The sequence below is a fragment of the Lactuca saligna genome, chromosome 9, assembly GCF_052625555.1.
Source record: "Lactuca saligna cultivar CGN05327 chromosome 9, ASM5262555v1, whole genome shotgun sequence".
Classification (NCBI taxonomy): Eukaryota; Viridiplantae; Streptophyta; class Magnoliopsida; order Asterales; family Asteraceae; genus Lactuca; species Lactuca saligna.
Window position 1 is genome coordinate 111,855,975 of NC_136425.1, and position 18,851 is coordinate 111,874,825.

General features: G+C 30.9%; 1 protein-coding gene across 1 annotated transcript; it reads right to left on the reverse strand.

The window, feature by feature from the left end:
- Positions 1 to 9,932: 9,932 nt before the first annotated feature.
- On the reverse strand, positions 9,933 to 18,291 carry LOC145015434 (amino acid permease 6-like). Its single transcript, XM_078973908.1, has 7 exons — positions 18,134 to 18,291; positions 17,792 to 18,025; positions 17,621 to 17,714; positions 17,196 to 17,410; positions 16,863 to 17,008; positions 11,016 to 11,243; positions 9,933 to 10,521 (listed from the first exon to the last, which is right to left on the reverse strand). Exons 1-7 carry the CDS (start codon positions 18,222 to 18,224, stop codon positions 10,099 to 10,101), a joined length of 1,431 nt encoding a protein of 476 aa, XP_078830034.1. The 5' UTR covers positions 18,225 to 18,291; the 3' UTR covers positions 9,933 to 10,098.
- Between the last annotated feature and the right edge of the window lie 560 nt (positions 18,292 to 18,851).

Genomic DNA, 18,851 nt, shown 5'->3' on the forward strand with positions numbered 1-18,851 from the left:
TGCCGTAAAACTTCGACGGGCCATAACTTCTTCGTTATAACTCGGATTTCGGCATTCTTTATATGTACGAAAACCTTGAGACATATTCCACAACTTGGTTAAGATTATTTATTCTAAATAATCTTTTGTCGAAAAGTCGTTTTCGACCCCTATTGCCTCTAATTTGACTAGCCCGGATCTGCGGGCGTTACATGAGCCGTTATAACCATGCATGATAATGATTATGTTGCCTGTCTTGGCGTTTTCCAAACGCCAATAGTTGCTCAAGGTTTTGTCGCCCTAGATTGACCTAGTCTAGCTGTAGCGAACAACTAAGGCGTGGAGGGTCACCCCGTATACAGGCTACGATTGTACACTCAGAGATGTCAACCGAAAAGTCTCACTAGATTCTCAACCTTTCATCTTTGTTATGTTTTTCATCATGATTAGTGTTTACGTGAATGTTGTATGTTTTCAAATCCAAAGGTATGTATATATGTATACGAAGTTAAATAGTTATGTAAAGGTATAGTTATGATCTACTAACTTGTGAATTTCAATCCAAGCCCAATTAGCATGTAAATGGACCAAAAAGGTCCAATAGCATAAAAGAGGGTAATTTAGGCCCAATATGCATGTAAGTGGACCACTAAGGGCCAACAAACATGTGACCCATAGCTCAGGCCCAAATTAACATTTAAATGTGTCGCAAGGCCCAATAATCACGTCATGGAAAATATTTGGTTCAATATACACTTAAATGGACCCTTAAGGCCCATTGGTCATGCAATATGAAGATTAGGCCCAATAAAAATCGTTATCGATGTATTTTGTCCATTCGTTATTATTTTGTTGTTTGCATTAGCTTGATCTTTACCGAATTGAATATTAAAAAGTCATTGTTTTGTAAAAATGACGTTCTTGGCCAATAAGCCTCAAATTTTCAATTAAGGCCCAAAGTTTTGTAAAAATAACACTTTAGTCTATAGTTTATAAAAATTTGTAATTTCGCACCAAAGGTTTATAAATTTACGGATCTAGTCATAAAATTTATATTTTGACATTTATGGCCCAGTTTTGCAGAAAATTTCATTTTCAGCCCCTTGTTTGTAAAAACGACACTTTCAGCCTAATTTTTATAAAAGATACATTTTGGTCCAATTTAGAAATAAATGTTATTTTCACCCCTAAATTTGTTTTATTTACATTTATGACTCAAACTTTGGTCAAATAACATTTTTAACCCCAAAACTTTCATTTTTTTTTGCAAATTTGGGCCCAAAACCGTAAGGCCCAAATATTAAGCCCATTAAGCTAAAATTTTCATTTTTGGCTCTTTGGAAAGCATTTTTATCCTAAAAATCTCTTTTTATACAAGTAGCACCTGTTTGATCCTTTAAAAACCGTAATTGTCACTTTTTTCCCTTATCTTTTGTTTTCTTGACAATTTTGACCCTTAACAAGGTTTTTGCTTTAAATTTTTATATCTTAAACATATAAACACTTTTAAATTGATAATATGATGTGTAAGGTGTCTTAGTTCATGGATCTTTACTCAATGTTACTTAAGATGTCCAGATTTGTTAAGATCTAACACATTTTTACAAAATAAACTAAGAAATCACACAAGACATGCATATAACAAATAGATCTACACATATTATTTGTATTCTCCTCCAAATATCATGTAAAAACTGGAAAAATAAAAGGGCGTATGAACTCACCTTTGCTTGATGTTTCGGTTTTTGAAGAAGAGATGAAGAGATTTTTGGTCCTAGCAAGCTTTCTTGAGTGGATCTAGAACTTAGGAGGTTTCTAGGAGTATGATAACGAAAAACTTGCTTAGATGAAGTGATATAACATGAGAATGAAGTTATATAAATTGGATATGTAAGGACTTACCAAGAAATGAGGATTTTTGGTGGTGTAAACCTTCTTGAAGATGCTCAAAATCACGAAAATTAGAGAGGAAAGGAAGGAGTGTTCTTATGAGTATTTGAGAGATTATTTAAGAGAAGTTTGCAAGTGATGTGTGTGTGTGTGTCCTTATCTTCGGCCGAGAGGAAGAAAAAGAAAGAGGGAAGAGAGTTTAAGATGTGATAGGTGCATGGATGTATGGGATTGGGTATTTGTTTAAAGGGTAATTTGCATGGATTACCTCCATGCATTAATGAGGTGGCATGGCTTGGATAATTAGCCATTTCTCCCTTTTTTATTTTACTTAGGTCGAAAATGGGCTAAAGAGAAGGGAGTTAGATTAGCTTGGCCCATTTCTAGCCTTGGTTCGAAATTATGAGGCCTAATAATTGCTTTTCGGCCCATTGGGCCTTTAGGGTAGTTCACGGCCCAAATGGCATAAAAGAATGGACTTATGGCTTATTAGGGTTAACTGGATTAATTATGGCCCAATAAGGAAAACCTAGTCCAATAATGAACTTAAACCGGGATTCTTAGGGTTTTCAAACACTTTGTTGAACATGAGAGGTGAATTTAAATGAGCATTGGGTGATATTTACTTAGAGTATGTGTTTTACAATAGTTAAATGACTACACGAGAATAGAATTTCATAGCTAAAATGTTTTTACCTCCAAATGAATGTCAAAAAGATGTAGATGCTGGATTTATAAGCCTCTTCTCTTTCCAAGCACCTAACTCTTCAAGTCTCTTCAAGAAATGCACCACACACACACTTTTAGACTCACACACACTCAAAATAGGGGTTAGCTTGATTAGGGTTTGCTTATGGATGTGAAAAGGTGGTAACGAGGATGGAAAGAGGACTTAAGGTCCTTTAAATAGGGTCCAAACTCTAAAAATTAAGGTTTTCATATTCAGCTTCAACTCGTCGAGTTAGGTCCTCCAACTCGTCGAGTAGGTTCTAAATTTTATACGGGTTGACTAGTTTCTACACGACGAGTTGGCGCCTCCAACTCATCGAGTAGGCTTCCTTAATTGCATGAAAATCCCTAAGATCTCATTCCTGGAAATCGGGATGTTACACTTGACATGTCTATGGGTCATGTGCTTCAAGTAGTACCCGCCCATACTACCTTCCACACCTACCGGTATTTTTCAAAAAGGATCATCACAAACATCCCAAAATAAAAACCACCACTAGGATACCACACATCCTACCCCCACTCTCTCGAGAGCGTCTAATCATTCCTCATCTGCTCGGCTGCTTACACACCTATTCACCCATGAAACTTCCACCAACCCTGCAGCCACTTGTGCATGTTAATCATACATAATGTTGGATCCTATAGATAGTCGAATACTTGATTCTAGCCTAATCCCATAACCAAACAAGGAACATGAAATAAGGCTAAACCAAATATTGTTAGGCTATAAAAAAATTTGTTATGTACAACTATGATGCATACACTAAGCAGCTACAGTAATGATGTCAATTTTGTACAAGAATTTCTCCTAGGCTATCAGGCATCATACATCAAAGTAATTCTATAATGTAATTCCTGAAGATCCCTAGCCTATCACTAATATGAAGTGCTATCATATCATAACAAATAACACTGTGGTAATCTGGGGTATACTTTCTTGCCCCAACTGATCGTACATATCAAATCCTTCCTTGGTTACTTTTAAAAACAATTTTTTTGAAAACCTTTTGCAGATCCTTAGTTTAATTCTGGATTCACATGAATGTTCATCAATTTCTTTTAAACCAAGGCTTTGATACGAACTTGTAACATCCCAAAAATCAGAGTAAAATTTTTGTTTTTCAAAAAGAAACCCAATGATAATAGTTGTTCATAAAACAATGTCTCAAAAGTGATAGTCAATAATTAGAGTATCCCTAAATCCAAATAACATAAAATCTAAAGGATGTGCACGATCACGCCTTCTCCTTGCCACGGGCAACTGAAGTACATGAAACATTAAATTGAAACTATAAGCCAAATCTTAGTGAGTTCCCCCAAAGTACCACCACCCAAACATATAACCAAATAGATATTTGGTCCACAACCTCCTGGTTGGATTACCCCTGTCCCACAACCTTTCCGTTTGAATCCCCCAACCTACAACCATTCGGTTGGAATGCCCTGTCCCACAACCTTTCAGTTTGATTGCCCAATAGATACATGATCCACAACCTCCTGGTTGAATTACCTCTGGCCCATAACCTCCCGATTAGAATGCCCATGTTGACATATACATAAAAAATAACATATATCTAACAACAAATAATCATATAACCAATCAACAGACAACAGGCAGATCTACAGATCACTATCGCATAGCAACATCCTATATAACATAATACAGATCTAACATATCACTAAAACATAGCAACATCCTATATACCAAGAGATAGATCTAACAAATCACTACAACGTAACAATATCCTACATAACAGGATACAACCCTAACAGATCACTAGAATATAGCAACATCCTATGTACCAGGATACATATATGATAGATCATTACAACATATCAACATACTAAATACCAACAATCCAAGTAATACATAACCATATATACTCAGAGGTGAGATAGACACCCATACAGGCGATCCTACTCAAGAGCCACAACCAAACAAGGAACAAGCAAGAAAGCCTAAATCAAGAGTCCTTAGTCTATCTTACGTGACTATATACAGTCCCTATGGCATCCCTCTACTAAAAGATAACCAAAACTAGTGGGTAGGCATTGGTGCCTTGGATCCACAGGTACAATAAGGCAAAAATCACCTGAAATGAAGAAACCCAAAAAATTAAGACAGGTTTCCCTTTCTGCATCTCATGCTCCCGAAAATCCGCTAATCACCAAAACCAAGTAAACCCTTAATTAACATTCCAAAACCCTTAAGTTTTACTTAAAGTCAAACTTAGTCAAAAGTTAATGGTCAACAGATTTTAAAAAAGTTAAAGTCCATGGCAGTTGTGTACGCCTAGCATACTCCTCGTATGCCCAACAACACAACCTGATCTTATTTCTCCATTAAATACTTTATCACATAATACCTTTTTGTACAGAGCTCAGATCTAGTCTCAACACATCGACTTTTGTCATAAAGTTTCTACCTTTATGACTTTCCATGGCTAGAAAAGCTTCAAAAGCCAAAACCCTAACTTATTAATCCATTAAGACATCATAATCTTGCATGGAAGGGATAGAAGGACCAAGATCACATTTTTCTGGTTCCTAATAGCTTCATAACGGATAAATTTTCCAACTTTATCCATTAGAATTTTTCCAACAAACAAGATCTCATCTTTAAGTCTAAAGGGGACCAAAAGTCCATCTTTTTCAACTTAATCCATTAAGTCCAAGTCTCCAACCTTGAGATTTGAATCAATATGATGTTTAGATGGATAAAGTTTCCAACTTTATCCATAACAAGGTCACAAACTTTCAAGATCTAAACTTTTCAATTAAAGTGACAAAAAGCTCATAACACCCAAAACTAGCTATATCTAACAAATACATCATCAAGATTCCAACTTTATACCTCCAGAATAAAGATCAAGGTGAACAAGGTATGGATCTATAAGCTCCAATGCAACCAACACTTCTATAATGAGCTCCTTCTCCAAGATGCACCAAGAACACTCCAAAGCACTTGAAAACACCTTCTTGTTCTCACAAGGCTCAAATTAGTGTTAGGGTTTCAAGGGAGGACATTAAAAAGGTGGAGGTTGAGAATGGAAAGGGTTTTGGGGAGTTAAGGAGCTTAAATAAGGCTTAAAACCCTCAAATTAGGGTTTAACATCTAATCATGTATGCCCAACATACTCTTGGTACCCCCAACGTACTAGGTTAGCCCTCCTCTATTTGCCATGTCTATTACACTCGACGTACACCCTATACGCACAATGTACTAGACTAAACCAAAACATCCCTATCTTCGAATAGCCATAACTTCTTCGTTCTAACTCTAATTTCAACGATCCTTATATCCATGAAAATTTGTTAAAGAGCCATGCAATATATCTAAATATCTTGGACTAAAAACTTCTTGAAAAAAAATCCATATTTCATGCAAGAACCCAGCCTATGACTTTTCCTTTTCTACCCTTCGGCCCAAAACACAATTCAAGGGTTAAAACTCTTAACTCTCATTACATCCTTCCACAAGGACTAAACTTTGCCTCCTTAAGGCCTAAAGCCTTATACAATCGACTCCTAGCCTAAGGCCCAGAAATAGCATGAAACGGATGTTACAATCTCCATGCTTTTTTCCCCTCCAGTAGAGAATAAACGAAATGCTTTTTTAACATATGTATTTTGGTCAGAAATCTCCATGGAGAGTTATACGATAGATGTGGAAACCGAGGTTTGAAGTTCCTTAAACTCCTACAGGGCTTCTTCGGTAAAGGATGAAGTGGAGAGAACCTTCTGAGGTGTTGCTTCCAGTTCATCGAAGGTGATCAACTTTAACTCTGAAGGAGAAAACTTTGGCAACGATTGAAGAATCAAGTCAAGTTTTACTTCTAGAAGTTTAAAGTTGTCTAAGGACGTTCCTGGACTACCAGTATACTTGAGTTCTTTTGATATTCGATTAGTGTAGTTTGAGGAGGATTCAACATGATTAATTGGAGGCTTTTGACTTATGGTTGTCATTGAGATGGGTCGAGGATTAATGAGTATGTCGGGCATGATCTTGATTAACTCAGATACATATTCTTCTAAATCGTTTCCAAAGATATCATCTTTGGAGCTGAGTTAAGTCCCAGTTAATGTTTTTAATGAGGACTTGAGGGTTGTTGAGGTTTTGGTGTCAACCTTCAGAGTTTCATCTCTCTTTATTTTTGGAATAACCAAAATTTTATTTGTCGAGTACAGATCGAATGTTAATTAGGTGAAGGTGTGTTATAGTTATAGGTGGGACCATATACATAATTTTTACAAAGTTTAATTTAGTATTTATTTCTTTACAATTTAATACCCTTAAGTTTTAAAAACTTTAATTTTTAAAGTCTAGGATCCAAGTTGTAATTCAAATAAATGGTTATGTGACCTTTATCCCATCCACTTGATTTCAACAAGGTAAATAACTTTTATTACTTACACTACGTGTACCTCTTAGATGTATTGGATCCTTAACAATACATTTGTTAATTGATATGTTTGATCCCGTCTATATCTTGAAACCCTTTCTTCGGTAACCTTTATCATAAGAGATTTCTGATCACGTCATCTAATCTGAGAAACTTGCATAATCGATCTATAACTAGGTTATAAAAATCGAAAATATACTTCGGTCATCAAAAGATAATACAAACGGTTAGGTGACCTTTATCCTAAATGGTGTGCAGATGTTCCTTTAATTAGATAGCCAATAATTTCCTTTTTGGAAGGGATTTGTATGTTTTATCATTCTATGTTAAAACATACGATAACATGATTATTGCATGTATCCAATAAGCCATCATATTGATTTTCAAAAAAATCACTTTTAAGGTTCCATATAAACTCTAGTTTTTGTATCTTGGCGTGGTCCAATTTTAAAGTAAATATCTAATATTAAGTTTAAGGTTTGAACATTATAGAACCATATATATCTTTTAATATAACGTCCGTTTATTATTAATACTCTGGAATTTTGATAAGTTTCAAAATCACCATTTTAGATGTATAATTTTACTATTTTAGAATTTGACATTATTATGGTTTTTATAAAAATATTTTTTATTTTAAAACCATCACTTGTTACAAGCTATCAATATTTTCCAAAAACCAAGATGATTCCAATAATCATTAACTCTAACCAAGCTAGCAATGAAGCTCTGATACAAATTTTTAGGTTTTTATTCAAAAAATATTTTTAAAACACAATATTAGCAACATAAGACTGTTATAATTTGAACAACGTAAACTAGTTTATACCCACCAAAGGAGCTACTAGCAAAGATTGTAAAGAAAATAACAACCATAAAGGATGTAAAAGTTATAACAACCTTTGTAGTCATTTGAGTCCTCAAGGGAATGCTTGGTAGTTAATAAAGAAGGAAAATATCAAAAGAAGAATGTCTCTATATGTATCCACAAAAACAAGTCACCAAGCCGCTATTGGATACTAGTCCTTCACTTGATTATAGTTGTCCTTAAACCTCTAAGACTTATATAAAATAAGTCTTCAAATGAGAACCAATTAAAGCACAAAAAACTACACAACAAGATTCTTAGAGAGAGGAAAAGAGAAGGATGAGAACTCTCATCTTTTGATTAAAAAAGAAGAAGATAAAAGCAACTAGATTTAGTTATTTAACTTATTTTACTTACACGCATATTGCATCCCATACCTTCAGTAAATGATCTTATAACTTACAAGTAAGCTAAGTGGTTTAAAAAGAAGTCAAAGCACATAAACTATCCATACTTGTACTAGTATGGATAGTTTTTATGAGAGAGATGGAAGAAGATGTGTAACACACTCTAGTATATGATTATATGTACACTTATAAGTCTAGTGGACTTCAATAGGTCTAATATAATGTATATGATCTTTTAATCATACTATATATATATATATATATATATATATATATATATATATATATATATATATATATATATATATAACTAAGTATACGTTCTTTTATTACTATTTTCATAAAATAATAATTTCCCAATTAAGTACAAGTTTTGATTAAATTTATTATTAATCATATTACGTAATAAATAACAAATTGTTATTTAAGGTGTGGTCATTTAGGATCATATATTATTAGTAAATATCATTTCATAATGATTCTTGAATATATATATATATATATATATATATATATATATATATATATATATATATATATATATATATATATAGAGTCAAGATCAAATAAGAAGGAAATTTTTGGTAGGAAGGTAAGAAATTTTTTTCTACATATTTTTTTCGCGAACAAACAAAATGAATCATTAGATGATTCACTTGTAAGATGATTCACAAGAAAAAATTCTCAAAAAAACATCTCGATGAATCATTTATACAATGATTTTGTTATTATTCACTAAAATTATCATAAAAATGAATTTTTTCTTAATTTACTTAAAAATGAATCATAAAGATGTTTTTTTGGGAATTTTTTCTTATGAATCATCTTACAAATGAGTCATCTAGTGATTCATTTATTTTGTTCGTCAAAAAAATATGTAGAAAAAAAACTTCTTACCTTCCTAACAAAAAAAATTTCTTACCGGATCTATATCCTATATATATATATATATATATATATATATATATATATATATATATATATATATATATATATATATATATATATATATATATATATATATATATATATATATATCTTGGTGGTGCTCAATTAAGATGCATACTTTAATCTATTTCAAGAGCATGTTCCTTGTTTTGTTAACTTTATTTATGTTATTGCTCTTTTTATGTCTTAAGCAGCCCAAATTCGATGACTTCGTTATGTTTTTTCAGGTGTATGTTGTTGTTTCTACGTTACCATTCATATGTCTTTTCTCTTAGGGTGGATGTTTTTAAGGTGACTTATCAAGTTGGTTGCTATTTATGAGGTTGTTTCTAAAGTTGGTTGCAATTTTTAGTTTGTTCATGAACGTTACTCTTCTTGATGTTGCTCTATGATATCATTGTTTTTATCATTGTGGATTTATTGTTCTAACTTTAGTTTTGTTTGTTGTTCCTTTTCTTTTTAGTCTTTCTAAATTCTGTTTTACACGAAAAATATAGGACCACACGATTACTTTTTTGTGATTTTGAGTTTACTCATGAATTCGTAGCCATAATGCATACGTTTCTTTTTTAATAAAGTGCTTTTCTCATTAACCAAAGTAGTGTCATGAATTTACATATTTTTTCATTGTTTTTTTTATAGTTATTAATACTATGTGATAAAATTTAAAAAAAAAAAAGTAAATATACATCATCCATAAAATATATCATTCCCATATATGGTTGCAAGAAATAACACCTTATGAAATAATAATCTAACATATGATACGGTAACCATAATAATAACCAATCATATATTCTCATAGCTTCATTACATTTCCACTATTTATAACGAGTTTATCATGATTGCTATAAATTTTTGTGAGCAATCGCCATATGCAAAAACAACAAGTAGTTAGTAATAATACCATTCGTTATTATCATTTATGCTTCTATTCAGTTTTGAAGGGTTGATACTTCTTGAGGTCAGTCACGAGTCCTTGCACAGATCCAATTGCTGCAACCAACGAGACTACCAAACAAGTCCAACTCAGGATCTTTAATGACACCCACATGAATGAAAACTTTGGTATCTTGACCCTAGCAATATACATCTCGATCGGGAAATAAACTGTCAAAGGGTAAAATGACCCGGCCCCAATCAACCCTAAGAAGCTATTGAAGAAAGGAAAAATCATTGCAATCAATGCGGTTATCATCACATACGTTGTCCTCCACACCAATCTAAACATGTTGAAGTAGTACTCTCCACAAAATGGCACATTAATAGTATGATCCGCCATTATGAACTTGCATTCGGGCCACTTTTCTTGACATTTCTTCTCAACAAACCTAAATATTGGTTGACAAAACACCTGCAATTTTTAGTTTTTTTTCTTTCGTTAGTTATAAAACTTTAGGTGAACTATTTGTTGATGCACCAATTTTCACCCTTTTCCTAATCTACCCAACAATAGTATGAAAGTTTTAATCCGAACATTGGTTTAGCTTCTTGTAGATATATATTTTTTTTAACAACAAATCTAACTTACTCGTAAACTACTCATAAGTCAAAATGGTAAGATTAGCTAGTTTATGTGTTGGATTTCTAGACAACTATAACCCTTTTGCAGAAATTTAAAAAAAAAATCAAAAAAGTTATTTTTCAAACAAAATATGATATCACATTCCATTCTATGACATAGTTATGCAACACTTTTACGTCTAACTTGTTTTGGGCATCTAATGCATGGTTACATCTAGCTTGTTTAGGCATCCTTTCATAAGGTTGGGAGTTCAAGTCTTTTCTAAGAGGTAAGTAGATTTCATGAGGTTTAGGGTTCAAATATGAGATGAATAAGAAAAATACCTGATATGCGCCAATAAGATGGATGGCAATGCATATATTAGCAAAGTCGATAAGCCAAAAAGGTTCGTAGAATCCAAAACCGGTTAAGAAGTTTCCTGGTGCATCGTTTCCAAATGCTGCATAACCGGTTAACCCACAAAGCATGTAAAACAAAGTGGTTGTCGAGACACCAATTAGCGACGCTCTTTTCATCATCTTGTTTTCTGGTGGATATGATTTCAGTGTGTCCTGTATTCAAAATGTGTCATTAAACTTTAAAAAAATATATTTTTGATATTCTTTTTATAAAGCAAAGTGATATAATTTATGTTTGAAATTTGAACGCAATGTCAGTTGACACCCAAGAGATGTGACCAAACTTAAACAAACATAATAAGTGAAATCAAATAAAAAAAAAATTGATATTCACACACTTAAATTCAGATAATTATCAAAACCAACTTATAATATGATTTGTTCGTTTATCGATGCTTCAAATTAAAGGTTATAAGAAACTATACAAATTACATGTTATTATGTTAGTAAAAAGATAATGTTTGAGAATCTCACAAATGAAGTCACTTTAACTAATAATAATGTTATAAGAGGACAATAACACTCTCTAATAAATAAATATCTTTTTTGCAACATATGACGAATTATGACGCTTAGATATTTTATGGTGTTTTTGAATTTAATAAAATCCAAATGTCATTTTCTTGTATTTATCAATTTTATTTAAAAATGCCACCTAATTATATATTTATAAGGATTTAAGAATATATGTTCCTTTCAAATTTCAATTCATACATTTAAGGTCATGTAAATCAATTTTCCTTTTATTTCTCTTATTTGATATTATTAGACTAAAATTATACTACTATTTGACATTCAAATTCATATATATTCCATTTTTTCACAAACTTTCTAGTGTATTTATATATGTTATACGAAATTAAAATTATGCTACTAACATACTTTCTTTTTTGATATTTTTCTTAGATTTTTTGTTCTTTGTTTTCTTATTTTCCAAATAAATTTTGTTTAAACATCTTTTTAAGAATAATAAAATTATGGAAGTTATTAGCAAACTGAATTATTTTATTATAAATATTTTAGATAAAACACTGGTATTACTATTTATGAGTATAATGTTTTTATATTAAAATTTATATTATATAGTACGATATAATGATTGTATCATTAATCTTGATTTAAAACACACTGTTGATGTTTTAATATTTACACTTTGATATTTAGTATTTTAATCAACTCGTATAGTATACGGGTCTCATACCTTGTAGTTTTTAAAATTGAAAGAGATAATGGTCATAATCACTAAGGCTTTCGGAGAGTGGCTCTGCATTAAGCTCGACAAACCACTGGCAAGCTCAACATCTACCACCTTACTATGGCGACATGAGAGAGAGAGAGAGAGAGAGAGAGCATGCATCTTTTCTATGCTACTTCTGAATGCAATTTAAAAAATAATGTCATTTTAACCCATCTTACCACTATGTCATCTTGAGCTTGTAATATGGTAAATTTGGATGCAACTAAATTGGTACTTGTTAGGCACCCTATGGCATCATATAATTAGCTTTTGGAACTAACTTTTTACAAAAACAATACAATTTCAACTAATAAAATACTTTAAAAACCAAATAAGATGTCTTTATATGATAAAATGAGATGTTTTTTTAATCAATATCTAAAATTTATATATCACTAATCAATAGTTGAAGGTGGCACAAGAGAATATAAGCATGTTATTCTTTCACCAATATGATTGGCTATTATCACTGTCTCTTACCCCGGAGCCCCAACCTAGGGTAGCCTATCCATATCTTTGAAAATTGCGAACACATTTGATGGCATGGATGCTTGATTATCATGATTTAGTGGTCCACAAGAATTTAAAACTTTATTTTTATTCTTCACATTTAATATGTTTGGTAATTCTTTTGAAAAACAACAAAATATCATCACGAATTAAAGTCTCATAAATTATGTGTTGCATTCAGTCTAAAGGTTAAAGAGTGTAGGAATATTTTTATCTTTCAAAATTTGCTCATATAGGGCGTGTTTGGCAAAAGTAGCTGTTAGCTGGAAGCGGGTAGCGGTTAGCTGGTAGCGGGTAGCTGGTAGCGTGTAACTGGTAGCTGGTAGCGGTAAGTTGTAGCTTTTATTTGTTATATGAATGTTTGGTAAAAATAGCTGGAAGCTTTTGAAATATATAAAATTACATAAAAGGATAATTTATTAAAAATAAAAAAATATATAAATATATTTTTAAGGGTAATTATGGAAATTGATTTCAAAAGCTCAAGAGCGTTTTGTTAAAAACTACATGAAGTAACTTTTAGAATCGGAGCGTTTGGTTAAAACTAAAAGCTAAACGCTCGTACTGTCAAACGAAACTTTTTGATTAAACTAGAGCGTTTTGTCAAAAGCTAAAAGCTAGAAGCTCCCAAACGCTTCCAAAAGCTTCGTGCCAAACACGCCTATAGACGCCATACAAGCTTTTATAATTTTGTCAAGTTTTACCATTTATTGCCTACCAATTGAGAAAGAAAGAGAGAGAGAGAGAGAGAGAGAGAGAGAGAGATGAGCGCCAACAATAGAAAAATAAGTTGAGGGAAGGTGTTTGTTGTCGACAACATTAGCCAAATAAGCATGCTGAAAGCAATAATTAGTTAGAGGATTTGTGTGTGTGTGTGTGTGTCTATATCAAACCTAACACCGTATAACATACCAAATTAAAGTTCCATTGAAAGCACCTACGTATGCAAGAATAAAGGTCACAATACAGTAGACGGATCTTTGAAAGGCTTGGTATAAAGCATATGTACAAAGTTTTGGATATGTATTTTAAAAGAGGTTGGTTAAAAAGATATATTATTTTATCGTATAGACATCCTAAATAAATTTTAAAATATTATTATTGATTGAAATTATATTATTTTTCGAAAAAAATGATTATAAGCAATTAATTATAAGTTGATTTTTTATAAATATATCAATAAGGTATTTAAGGGATGTTAGTAGGAAAATAAGGAAATTGGTATATATGTCCATTACTAGTTGAATGTACATTGTACATTTATCACACCTCATTTCTTCTTTCACGTTTTCTATATAATAGACAAAGTATATGATTAAAACATAAATTATTTTGCTACCGATATTGATTACTACCATCTTGTGAATTTTGTGAATTGTGATAATTATCATTTTTTATTTTAAATAAGTAACCACTAGTAATTATTAAATAAAATTTTGTAAATGAAAAGTTTAAACTTGTAAACTGTATTTCCACTTCTTCTTTTCACTATCCATTTAGTATCTTGTGAATTTTGTGAATTGTGATAATTATCATTTTTTATTTTAAATAAGTAACCACTAGTAATTATTAAATAAAATTTTGTAAATGAAAAGTTTAAACTTGTAAACTGTATTTCCACTTCTTCTTTTCGCTATCCATTTAGTAAATATATGTCCATTACTAGTTGAATGTACGTTGTACATTTATCACACCTCATTTCTTCTTTCACGTTTTCTATATAATGGACAAAGTATATGATTAAAACATAAATTATTTTGTTACCGATATTGATTACTACCATCTTGTGAATTTTGTGAATTATGATACTTATCATTTTTTATTTTAAATAAGTAACCATTAGTAATTATTAAATAAAATTTTGTAAAAAAAAAGTTTAAACTTGCACACTGTATTTCCACTTCTTCTTTTCACTATCCATTTAGTAAATTTATGTTTTTCCTTTTATGCCCTTTAAAGCAACATCATCAAAACCCTTGTCATTTTTTAACATGATTTCTCTCTTTATTTTAATTTTATAACTATTAATTTTGATTTTTTTTCGAAAGAGAAAATTAATTTTGATTTTAATACATAGAAACCCACTTCCATGGTTTTCCAATCTAAACTGTAATTGGTTTTATTTTTATTTTTATTTTTTAATTTTTTTGTTTAAAGGTATATATAAATTACAAAATTCTTTAAATTTTTGAAGAAAACCATGGAAGTGGGTTTCTATGTATTAAAATCAAAATTAATTCTCTTTCGAAAAGCATGTATATGTGATACCAACACAAGGCACACCAGAATCGGTTAAAAATCATATAGATATATAATATAAGTTGTCATCACAATGATAAATAATAATGGTCATTAAAAATGACTGTAGTGCGATTCGGTGTTCTTATTTGTGAAAACTGCACTACAAACCTCAAATACGGTCATCTCATTTTCAAGACCGATTGATGCGGTTATTTTTATAGTGTTTTTTATATTTGCGGTTTGCTTATTAATTGTGTAGATTTGGTTCGGCTATTTATGAATAATTGAAATTTTTTTATATATGAATCAAAATTAAATAAAACACAAAACATAAAATAAAAGTAAAAATAAAGCCAATTACGGTTCGGATTGGGTAACCATAAACATGAGTTTCTAAGTATAAAATCAAAATTAAAATAGGTTACAAAAATCAAAATAAGATAAAAAAAATGTTAAGGGGTTACAAATGATGGTGGTTTTAAAAGACATAATAGATAAAATATAAATTTATTTAGTGGATGATAAAAAAGGAAGTGGAAATAACATTTCTCAAATTTAAAACTCGTCTAAAGTGGGAAAAACTAAATACAAATATACTTACCGGTTCGTTAACAATATTTTGTAAATATTTATAAGGTCATAATGGCATAATAAATTTTCTTATAATTTCATATTCAGAGTTGCCTTTTGTTATTTGGTTCGTAAATTGAATGCTTGTACTTAATTACAAATGAAATCAAAGCTTATATATATATATATATATATATATATATATATATATATATATATATATATATATATATATATATATATATATATATATATATATATATATATATATTTTTGAACCGGCAAATCTAATCTACTCCTAAGCTAACAACACCTATTCCAATTATATCCACGACGAGACTTGAACCCTCGACCTCAAAGAGGGAGGGCACCACCTGATACCGCTGGGCTACAAGCCCTTTGGTCAAAGCTTATATATATGGCAGTGAAAGTTGAACTTTAGAATATAGTTGCTCCAATATGTATAGTTTTTATTTGTTGATAAAACTAGTTATAAACTTTTAAAAGGTATAAAATTATATAAATGACATACAAATAAAACTAAGTGATTATTTATATATATATATATATATATATATATATATATATATATATATATATATATATATATATATATATATATATATATATATATATATATATAAAGGACCTTAGGAATAGTAACGTTTGTGATTTTAGGTTTTTACCACAAATTTTTGGTTTAACATAAAAATACAAAAAACTCTTTTTAGATTTTTACCATCATATTTTCTCAACTTTGACAACTTTCATATTATTGCCACAATATTTTTAGATTTTCTCTATCAGTGTTCCTTTTTTTTTTTTTTTTTGTACGCTTTAAGCATCTAATTTTAGGGATTGTTGATTTCTCATCTTTTTGTAGTGATTTACACTTTCAGCACATATCTTTTAAAGTTTGTCGATTTTTCTCATATTATCCCAATAATAGCGTTGCCGCGGGTTCTTTACGGGTTAAAATTAAAGGCAATCCATGCTATAATAATAATTATTCTTTAGATGCTACTTCAAGCGGGTTTTTATTACCCGTGTTTGCTGTGATAATAAAAATTTTAAACTCTTAATTTCAAACAAAGATCTTTTCTTTCCTTTATTTGGAGATTTTTCAAAGCGAAAAGTTTTAAATTTCAGAAAACTCTTAAAAAGTTCACATTTAGTTTATAAAAGTAAAAGTAATTAGTATGAGATATAAAAACCTGAATTTCGATGAGAACAGTTGAGAAGGCATAAGCGAAAGCAATGTCTCCAACCGCTTGAAATGTTTTCCACACCTTCTCTGAACTGGATAAAAGTGGTCCTACTTCTGCACCTGTTAGTGTTGTCTTTGCATCATGCCCATCCCCTATTAATTTCAACATACGTAATTTACAGAAGTCATAAAAGAATCTTTCCACAAATATTTAAAAAAAAAAAAAAAAAAAAACGAATAAGCTTTTTTAATTTGTACAACCCAAAAAAAAGCAGTAAATTAAAATATTAATAGTGATGAACATTGATGATAAAAGAAAATATGTATTTTGAATATTTACCAACGGCTTTAGCTATCGAGAGGCCGAGTCCAATGAGAGAGTAAGTAAAAGACATGACTGCAGCTAAAATCGAAAGCCATGATAGCTTATGAAAATTGGGTATCTGACTTAACAGAATCTCAATTACTGCAAATAAAATCATGTACGGATAATTTGACGGTTTACAGTCTGCTCCATGCCCGTGGTCATGGAAACAATTCGATTTCTTCACTGCCCTGAAAATAAAACAAAATATAATTTTAATTTTAATTTTTTTTGAACATTTAAAAAATATCAAGATTGAAACCTGTAGGATGCCAAGTTATTTCCATTTTGCAGTATTTCATATATAATGTATAATACTAGTGGTATAAAAAAATTATAACTATATACTTTGTTATATACATGTATAGAAATGTTTGCATGTCATTTATTTATTTACTTACACTATGCTTATAGAAGCAGTTATTGTATATCCAATTGTAATCCCCACAAGATTTACATACTGAGCTATCCCACATAATTGCACCTTCCTCCCTCCTATAAAAATGACACTTCTACCCTTGTTAACAAACAATAAAGTACATGATGTTGTAAAGAAGAGATCGATGTTGGACCTAGACTGGCTCGAACCACATCCATGTAGGTGTAGTTACGCTTCCCAGACACTGGATCTGGTGCACGGTATGCATCGGCAAGAAGGGTAGAGGTGAAGTAAGTGATGCAAGAGAAGGTCATGAGAACCGCTGGACCAGCGATCCAACCCAATTGAGCGATGGCCCATGCTAGAGACAGTACACCCGACCCAATCACCGCAGTTATAATGTGTGCACTTGCAGTCAACCAGGTCCCTGCAACCCAACCCAACACATCGATCAATCGTTATTAGAAATCACAAAGATTCATATCATGCATGCACTTCTACTATTACTACTACTAGCTAGAAAAAAGATATAAACCTGTTCGTTTTTCGCGACCATCATCATCGAGGTTTTTGTGAGCCAAATCGTTGTTGATTTGAAGACTTGATGCGGTGGTGGTGCTGGCCATTTCTTGGTGTGGTGTGGTGTGTTGTGTTCCGGAGTGTGGAGTTTGAAGGGGTTTTAAAGGGAGAAAGACAGGGTTATAAAAGCGTCATAGATACCATTTAATGCAAATGAATTGAATATGAAGAAAAAAAAGTCAAACTTTTAATGTTACTTTTTTCAGTATTATGCATTATTTTAATAAATAACAAAGTCACCAATTTCACATCATAAAATATTTTATTTACTATCATTAGTATTATTATTTAATATTTTGCAGTTAAAATATAAGATAGTACATATAAATAAGCTTCGGAATGAAAGTACAAAAAAATGATTGTTTTCTTATGAACTTCAAATTTACGTATTATTACATTAAATATAATACGTATTAATACATTGAATATAATTGTAGATATGATGATTACTCTCTATCAAATGATCAAAACAACCTATAGTTATGAGATTATTATTCCATATATCAAAATACTGTGAAATAAAAATACTATCCATATTTGTAGTTAATTTTGAGACAATTTTAGGCCACAAGCTACTAAATTTTGTATGCATCAAATGCATGGATGGGGACGGAGTTAAACCCATCATTTATTTCTCATGGGTAACTGTGATGATTTCTGAAATTTAATTTTAA